The 9,772-nt window shown below is 40.2% G+C and overlaps 1 protein-coding gene across 1 annotated transcript; it reads right to left on the reverse strand.

Moving 5' to 3' along the window:
* Positions 1-2,262: 2,262 nt before the first annotated feature.
* LOC117447727 (hyaluronan mediated motility receptor) lies at positions 2,263-9,600 on the reverse strand. Its single transcript, XM_034084590.2, has 22 exons — positions 9,479-9,600; positions 9,049-9,200; positions 8,902-8,966; positions 8,516-8,795; positions 8,328-8,425; positions 8,108-8,243; positions 7,888-8,013; positions 7,626-7,739; positions 7,341-7,439; positions 7,156-7,245; positions 6,838-7,067; positions 6,480-6,738; positions 6,246-6,342; positions 6,087-6,132; positions 5,905-5,974; positions 5,169-5,241; positions 4,984-5,066; positions 4,801-4,899; positions 4,136-4,258; positions 3,915-4,049; positions 2,881-2,941; positions 2,263-2,608 (listed from the first exon to the last, which is right to left on the reverse strand). The coding sequence occupies exons 2-22, from the start codon at positions 9,133-9,135 to the stop codon at positions 2,421-2,423; spliced, it is 2,559 nt and encodes an 852-aa protein (XP_033940481.1). The 5' UTR covers positions 9,136-9,200; positions 9,479-9,600; the 3' UTR covers positions 2,263-2,420.
* Positions 9,601-9,772: the final 172 nt, after the last annotated feature.

The raw sequence follows: 9,772 nt of genomic DNA on the forward strand, positions 1-9,772 counted from the left end.
GTTTGAGATTAAAGGTCAAGACCTTTAGGGGCCCATGTGGGTCTCGGGGCCCAAGGCAAAGTGTTGCCTGTTGTGCCCAGTTGGTAATCCAGTAGAAAGGTCACAGTTAAATGATCTGCTGAAACGTGCAACAAGCGGAAGACATGGAGACAAACAAAAAGCTGTATTTGTCAGTATATAAAAAGACGATGTTTCCTGTGGTGATTTATCTGAATGTTGTACTCTACAAAGCTACTGCACTACACATGCTGCATGTCCTGCGGATCAATGTTTGTCTTTCTGCTCTTTGACGGCAGAGTCTGATATCACATGATGCACCGCCCTGTAAAGTGCTAGGCTGTCCTCCACAGATCTACATTTTGCTTCAGTATCAGACTACGGACCACCGCATCAAAGCCACGGTCCTCAGAGCGGAACACATAGAAAACCTCGTCCACTCGCTGGCAGCAGCAGGTAAAGCCGGCGTTTAATGTCACTAGAATTTGCCAAAATGTGTATTTCATTCAGTGATCCTGTAAAGACAACCTGCATAGGGATTATGTAAGCGTGCAGGGCGGAACCAACTGTTGCTTTTTAAGGGCTGAGGTAAAGTAATTCCCTATGTTTGCTTGTAATGCTTAGGGGATTAAATCATGTCTTACATGACTCAAATGCAGCAGGAGATCATCCCTTTTTTTTAATGACATTGTAGTTTAATCCCTCACTACTCACTAAATGTTCCAATCTCCTCTGGATCTGACATATCTAATCTTTGTTTGCATTAGCCTGTCTAGGCATTACTTTTATTGCAGACAAGCACATCCTGTATAAAGAGCCATTAGATGATATCTGTCTCAGTGCCGTTATGTCACATTAATTTTACTAGGATAATCTGCTTGTTTTATATCAGATGTGTTCATGCGAGTAGACACAATGGCATTACAATGGATAAAGATAGGGGGGGAAATGTATGTTATGCTTTCTAGAGAGAGTGAGAACAGTAGAAAATGTTGTCAGTTTGATAAACCTACTAGTGTGATGTGCTTTTTCAACATTTCTACCTTTTAGGTTTAGTTTTTACATCTGACTCATCTCAAGAAAATGCCTGCTCGTCTGCATTTTAGTTTGGTAGCTGTTATTTTACACCAAAAACATTGTGGCATGCGAACTCTACTCCACTGCTTCCATTTGCTGTAGTTGGAAAGCCACTTCTTTCCTGCATGCATTTGAATATGAGCTGTCATTTTTAATGTTTGTTCTACAGTAGACTTTCTTTCACACTTATAATCTTTGTGTGCACAGAATACCAGGTGGTGATCAATCTGCATAATAAAGGAGTCATGATCAGCAGCAGAGAAACTGAAGGAAGCCCCTGTGCTCTGTGGGATTCTTCTTTCCTGTTAGACCTGCCTCCAGGAGAGATCACTCAGCTGCCCCTCCTGCTTGAGTTTGTTATCATGCAGGTAAACATCACAGAGTTTATGCCAATTTATACATGTTTTCTTAACATAACCCTCTGAATTCCACTTTCTATTTCCTCTCTACTGGGACACATGTAGGTCCTTCCTGAAGGAAAAGCTGTCGGTCGAGTGCTTATCGGAGCAGAGGCTGCAGGTGCAGGACTCGCTCACTGGAGGGACATGTGCAGCCTGCAGGTGGAGCAGGCACGCTGGCACATTGTACAACCAGAGTGTCTATAGAGTGCTGACACTCAGTGGGTATCCACAGTTAAACATCTCATGTCACCTTTGCCATGAAGGGCACACAGCTGGTGTTTACATTGTATATCAAATTGTTTGATTACTGAGAGTTCATTTGTGTGTGTATATGTATATGGGCAATCAGCAATAGCCTTAGTAATGGCCTTATTTCAATGGAACAACCTGTTAATACTCAGTTGGGAAGGTACTGTAAGTGCACAAAACAACCTTTGTAGAGTTCAGAATGCATGGTCTTCTAACAGAACAATGTATGTCGTCTTTCTAAATGGATATTTTACATTTTTTGGAGAACTTAATAATATCTTATAACCATTCAGTCACTCGACATGTAAATACAAGGAAAAACATAAAGCTACTTGAAGTAATCGTTTGTAAAAGTCCTGCTTAACATCAGTCCTTGTTACTAAAATCCATGCAATACATTTATTTTTTCATGTGCACATGCAATTTTATTGTTACTCTAAGATAATTTTTTTAAATATCTTGTTGGCTGTTGGATTTTCTGAATGATGTGAAGAACGGTAGTTTGTCATATGAATAAAAGACAAGTTTTGCTTGCTTGGTGACTTTTATTAACAGTGTCATCTGAGGTAAAAGCATCTATCAAGTATAACCTTAACATCATTGTGTCTTTAAATTGCTGAAGTAGTCCTTACATTTATTTTGAGTAAAACATTTAAAGCTATAAGGCACAAAGTTAGCTGGTTCATCACAAACACCTCATTTGTCTCCTTCCTCCTCTTCATCTTCATCTGGGCTACAGATATCTACCAGCTCAGCCTGGAATAATCCATCAGGACAGAGCAAAGCGGGCTTGGTCTGCTGCAGGTCGGTCACATCTGAACCGAGAGCAGTCTTGTTTTTTGCAGTAAGAGGGCAGTCCTGGATTGGTTTGCACCTTAGTGTTGCTGAATCAGGGAAAAGTCACACAAAATATACACATTTTAAAATGTCATATCTTGCAAATACAGAAGATAGAAAATCAAGCAAGAACAGAAGAAGAAAAGAAAAATCAATTAAGATCAAAGTAAACAAATACAAATTAGAAAAGTAGCTTGTTATTGTATTAATAATGTATGAATCCCATAGATTTCCCAAAAGCTCGAAACTATAAACATTGCACATATCAAAGCAAATGTCTACACTACTGATTATTACATTAATTCATGCACAACTTCACCTGGCAGCAGATTTTCATTGTTTGCCTTCAGTTTGCAGATAACTGCAGTCATAGTTGACATCTGGCAGGGGAAAGAGCAGTTTTTAATCTCTAATTTAATCTTTATTTTGGGTGCAGAGACCTCTTTTGCAGATGTGTCTGTAGAATGCTATTTAAGTAAATTGTTGTTGCTATATGTTTTTCAAACGGAAGCTTAGAAAGTGCAGAAGAGGGCAACTTCTTGTTTATCAAATAAGATCTGCATCTGTTGTCACAAAGTCTAAAGTTTTAAGAAGATAAAATGTGCAGTTTCTTATTTATCAGCACCATTAAGAGATTTTTAAGACTTTGATAAAGACTTGTTGTATTTTATCTGAATGTTTTTCAGGACAAGACACTGACGTACTGTAACTTTTTCCTATCCTCTTATCATTGAGTCAGATGTGTTCAGCTTCAATCCGATTATTTACCCAGTAGAAAGAGTCATATGTGAGATTATTGCTGAAAGACATTTCACATTGCGTTTAAGTGGTTATGCAGCCAGGCTGACACTTTATTAAAGCATAAACTGTGTGTGTGTGTGTGTGTGTGTGTGTGTGTGTGTGTGTGTGTGTGTGTGTGTGTGTGTGTGTGTGTGTGTGTGTGTGTGTGTGTGTGTGTGTGTGTGTGTGTGTGTGTGTGTGTGTGTGTGTGTGTGTGTGTGTGTGTGTGTGTGTGTGTGTGTGTGTGTGTGTGTGTGTGTGTGTGTGTGTGTGTGTGTGTATATGCAATGAATGAATGTGTGGGTAGTTCTGCTCATTTTATTATATAATCTATGCAACGATTAAGCCATCAATGATATTAATTTCCACCGGTAGCAGATGCTAATACATTATATATCAAACATGCTTGCATGCAGACAGGCAGATGCAGATGGTCTTTGAGCTGTGTTGTGGCTGGAGGTTTAAAACTGATGTTTTAGTCATTTAGCAATTGCATACAACCTGTTTAGACTGTTTGTTTATGTTTTTCTACTTCAAAAACGTTACATTTGATGTAATCTAAGTCTGTGCAACCTGTTGGCTTTGGTTGTGCCAGTTTTCCTCAACATGAGCCTCCTCTCCTCCTGGACAGTCACACTCCTCTTCATCCTCCTCAAACACTGGCATTAAACCTGAACCATGCTGCCAGATCCTCCTGTCCACTGAATTCTGAATGGAGAAAAAAATGAACATATTTAAGTTAAATATAAAAACTCTAGCTGTAGCTATATGTTAGTTTCTGAAAGGTTCCTCACCCTTACACCCTTAGATGTTTGGGACCAGTCTTCTGGTGAGGAGGGTGCATTTTGACCTGCAGCTAATCTGTTGTCAACCGTTTCCACCTCTTTTCCTTCTCGCTCCTTAAACAGATTCTTTAACTACAACCATGGTAAGATACAGTATATTCATCAAGTGATGCTTTGTCATTTACAAAAGGTAAAAACAAGGCTTACAGCCCTACATGGCTCGAGCTAAATGCTAATGTAATGAATATAACAATACTAACGTGAGGATGTAGCACCTTTCACAAGTTGTTACACTATTAGTTTAGCATGTTAGCATGCTAACACTTGCTAATTAGCAGTGGTGGAAGAAAGAGGCTACTTTTGCTTACAAGTGAAAGCTATATGAAAAGTCAAACTAATCAATTATTCAGAATTGACAATTCAAGTATTATTCATATTATATTATTGGATTATAATGAACATTGCAACTGGTGTAGCTACTTTATTCTCTTCTGGTAGCTTGTGTATTTCAGCTAAATACTCTCGGGAAAGTATGTCTATATAAGATGCTTGACCTATTCATTAAATAGTTGTTGAGATATGTCGGTCTTAATAATGTATCAGACCAACATAACCAACCCTTGATCCTTGCATTAAAACAAACTGAAATGGTGTTGGCATCAGGCATTGTGTACCTGCTCAGTGACCATCCTCCTCTGCTGGTCTGTCTCTGGATATAAAGGAGAGACAGTTGTATCCTTCCTGCCTTCAGCAGGTGGTATCTCATCTTGAACCTGTAGATAAGAAATCTGTCATTCATTATGTTCACTACCATTATAGAAGGCAATCCTTAGAGGTGTTGTTTTTATGAACTTTACCGGATAAAGCTGCCTCAGTGTTTGGAGCCTCTGGTCTGACAATGTTTCTTCTTCCTGCAGCTGCCTCGTTCTCCTCCTGCTCTCTGAAATCATACGATGGAAGAAGATGTTTTACATCTGAGCCAGTGAGGAAAATCATTGCATGAGCCTAACAAATGTGTTTTTCTTTTAAAACAGGCTCTTACCTTCCAGCTGGGACCTCAGTGAGTTACTGGTCCAGATAGTTGCTTGGTTTCCATCATCCTGATCTTCAGAGGACTTTAAAGTGAGTGTTCATGAGAAACAGATGATACAGGAAGAAGAGATGTGCTGGTTATTCCAACCGTTCAAGCGCAGATCTATTGTGTTTTTAATTAATAGCTTGATGAGGCCGGATGTTTAGATTGAGAGTAAGTAAGTGAGACATCTTTAGTTGAACCTGTTGTTTTCCATTTCTCTCAGCCTTTCCAGACTCTTAAAATCTTCTTGATTATCACATTTAGATTATCAACCGGTTACAGAATCACTTCCCAGTCTTTAAGACAACTCAGCATTTGTTATCTTTTTTTAAAGAAAGCTTACTTTTCCTTTTGTTCCCTTACTCTGACAGTTTTTGCTTCTGCCTTAACCTCGCTGCGTTGTATACACACACCTATATATCAACACACACACACACACACACACACACACACACACACACACACACACACACACAACACACACACACACACACACACACACACACACACACACACACACACACACACACACACACACACACACACACACACACACACACACACACACCTATATATCAAGTCAACTCTAAGTATCCTACACACTAAATATTTATCCTACATACATGTTTAAATACAAATACACTGTAGCCCCCCACCCCCACCCTAAGTTCAAAAGTTCAGTGAGAGAGGAGCATGTCGTTACCTTGGGGGCTTTGTTTTGGCTGCTGTGAGAGGCTGATGACGGCTCCCATAACAAAGAGGATTCTGATAATCTGATGAACAGATAGTCAGAGTACACGATAAAGACTCAGATAACAGAATTTCATTTTGAGCGTTTGCTGATCATGCATTTTGAAAATGACAATCTCATCAAAATCCACCAACTTTGTCTGTGTCCCTCTGTCCTCAGTCTGTGCCAAGGCATCAGTGCCTGCAAATACAAGGTCACAGCACTTTAACGCCCCCTTGTGTTAACACAATAAAACAACACTTGTTGATAACATTTGCAGGTGCCACAGACTGCTGAAAGAGAAGTACATTCACCTTTATCTTCACATCTGTGAAGCAGAGTCCTGCTCCTCTCCAGCTCCAGCTGTTGTTTGCATGCACCAAGCTCAGCCTTCAGCAGCAAGTCCCATTCCTTCAGATAAAATGCATATTGGTCAAAAGTGACTCTCTTGTCTTTCTGGCGCTCTATTTTAAGTCTTTTAATCTCTGAGATTTACAGCTTGCATCTAAATGCACTGAAAGCCATTTGTGGGGGATACTCATACATACATTTCTAGAGTTCTTTTTTACTTCCTCTAGCTCCTCTTGTGTGGACTGCAGGGTCAAAGCCACCCTTTGCCATTTCTGTGCCCAGTGTGAGGCCACAGCCTTCAGTTCCTCGTTGCTCTGGAGTCTCCCTGCGTCTTGTTTCCGGTGCTCTACCTCTTGCAGTTGTAGCTTTTCCTCCCTCTCAAGGACCCCGGCCTCCAAATACATGCAGCGATTCTGCAGGTTCTGCTTTTCTAATTCCAAAACCTCCACAGATCCCCTGCATAAATAGTTTGTGGGTTTGAGGACAGAGGGTACCCTACTTTTTCATAAGTTTATCTCCAGAATTGAAGGATTTGTTACTTGATTAACATCTCACCTGAGCAGGTGGCACTTTTCTTTCATCGCTGTTATCTCTTCATGTCCACTTTCACTAACTTTACTCAGCCGTTCCTCTCTTTCCGTGGTCATCTGAGCGCAGTCTGCCTCCAGATCTGTGATCCTGTTAGACATGGTTAACCTCTCCAAGGTTTCTTCCTGTAGCTGAGACTGTGATGCTTTCAGTTTCTGCTTAATCTTTTCAAGCTCCCCTGTCATCTTTTCATGTACCTGTTGTAAAGAGTCAAGACACAACATTTTATAAAGAATTCAGTAAATGTGAAAAAAAAAAAAATGATGTTTAGTTTAAGCTTTCCACCTCTTTTAGCGACTTTAAATCTTCCTTCGTTTGAACAGTTTCCTGATTGCTTTGGGATTGGCAACCCTCTGAACCTTGTTGGGTCCTCTCCTTAACAACACACAACAGAAGAAAACAAATCTTGTTGTAATTCACACATTATATTTGTATCTTAAATACCTTAGACACAGTTAAACATGTCATACCTGGATCAGGTGATCTTTGTCAAACCCTGTCAGTTTGGCCTTCAGCTCTTTTAAATTTCCCTCCAGTTTTAGCATTTGAGTTGACAAGATGGCTTTTTCCTGAGAAGAATTAAAGACACATTTCAAGATGTAATTCTTCTGATGATTGTGAAACAAAGGGCCCCTTGGCACAGACATGCAAAAAACACCACATGTCCTACATAATAGCAAGGCATCCAGACTTTATAGTTCTCTTTGTGTTAATCATGCATTTCTTTGCGGTTATTTAATCAGCGGCAGACTTACCAGGCATGCTTGGCTGATCTTGTTGTTAGCCTCACTCAGCTCTTCTTGCAATGTAGAGAGATTCTGTCTCCTTTGATTAGTGTCCTCTATTTGATTCAACAGAGTCTGCTGTGTCTAGAAACGTAGAAACAAAATGCACAGAGCCTAAAGATGTGTACATTGAACAAAAACTAAATAGCAGCACAACAAACAACTACAGTGTGATTTTGTTCACAAATATTTTTTATAGTATATTTTAAGATTTCCGATATATCATTTATACCTCTGTAGAAATCTGGAGTTTCTTGAGCGCTTGGTTGAGTTCATCTTCTTTTGTCTTTGCCCTCGCCTCAGCATCTCTTAGTGCATCTCTCAGCTTGCACAGCTCGAAGTCAACATTCTGCGTAACCTGAATAAAATCCAAGTCAGAGATTGGCAAACAAAACTATGGAAGAATACATCATTTAGAAAACATATCTGTTTTTATAATACAAAAAGCTTACCTGTCTGTTAAAGTTGTCTTGACTCTTCGGTAATATTCCGCCAAGCGAGTCAAGATTTCTCTCCGTTGGCTGATCATGGCTCCTTCTGTCCAAAGTTGATCTCTGATGCAACAACTCTTTCTCCAGCTGTAGCACCCTTATGAGTGAATTTCACATCAGTACTTTTAATCTTATCTAAGGTCTTTTCACTTTTCCTTTCTATGTGTTTTGCTTCACTTACTTTTCTTGAAGCGCTCTGCGTTGGTGACTCTTTTCAAACTGTATTAATTCAGCTGCCTCTTTCTCCTGCTCCAAAGTGGCCAGTGTTTCTGACAGCTGCTGTGAAACACATCAGTGCAAAACAGGATGCTGTGTGCATAGGAAACAAGATGAAACTTTTACCATAGTGTCCAGAATGTTTTCGCTTACCTTATGTTTCATGTCAAGCAGTTGTGAAGCAGTTATGTTGTGGCTCAGCGGTGAATTTCTCATCCTCAGCCGGTCCAGTTGAGTGTCTAGATGCTTGTGAGCATCCTGTAGCCAACGGGCTCCTTCTGCTTGTCTAAAGCTACTTTCACCTCGGGCAAACCTTAATCCTGGAGATGGAGGAAAGGGCTGTGTCGCACATTCAGGTGCTAGGTGGGACAACGACTGCCACTTCCTCAGACCTGGGTCACTCTGTCTGAAGCCACCAGTGCTCCCAGATGTGCTGGAATACATACAAATATATCAACCAAACCTAATTACTACGCATCACTGAAGTTAAAATTGCCAAAAGCATTTCTGACACTTAACTCATTTAAGTATTTCCTCACCTGGAGCTGACATCCGACAGAAACCCAGTCCCAGAGACAGTTGCGGTACCACACCATGCTGAGCTCTAAGAAAGAAAAAAACATATTTCTTAAATCAACTACTCTCTGATCAACCTGCTATACCAGATACAAATATTTGGGTCTTACTTGAGCTGTAAAACGAGATTTGGTGTCCCACATGTCAAGGTCACTGAGAGAAAATGGACTTGAGCTCCTGTACGACGGTCTGAACATTTTGGAGAGTCTTCCTCGATCCAAGTCATGTCTTCTCTTTGTACGGGTGAGGCTGCAGTCTTCCTCTCCCCACGTATGACAGGGTTAGATTTTCGCACAAAGGTGGCAGCTTGAGGTGTGTGGCTATTCTTGGACCATGTGTCTAGATATTTCCATTGCTTGCGTGATGGTCAACAACTAGTTTTAACACTGCATGATTATTACAGGGTTTTTGTGATTCACATAATTATTTTGTCTCATTTTACATTTGTTTAATCACATCTTTTTCTATTTTAAAGGCAATTATGTCTGTATAAAAATGTGATTGACAAGAAAATAAACAATACATCTTTTGATCTAATACCTGGAGCACACAATTGCTTCCTCTTACAGTACCTTGCTGCAGAAACCCCCTCCTCGCCACTGACAATGCTCACTTGCTTTGCTTGTAAAGCATCACACAGCTTTGATTGCGAGCTTTTCAGTGTACAGTCTTTGAACTGAGTATCCATGGTAACTTATGTACACAGGACGCAGTGAGATGGGTGTGTCACGTGCTAACACTTCTGGGATAGATATGATCTCACTGCTGCTGAGTGGCTGTTTGTTGACATGAGTCGTTAGGAACATCTCCCCAACACTGACAATAATGCACATA

Source organism: Pseudochaenichthys georgianus, chromosome 6 (assembly GCF_902827115.2).
Source record: "Pseudochaenichthys georgianus chromosome 6, fPseGeo1.2, whole genome shotgun sequence".
Lineage (NCBI taxonomy): Eukaryota > Metazoa > Chordata > Actinopteri > Perciformes > Channichthyidae > Pseudochaenichthys > Pseudochaenichthys georgianus.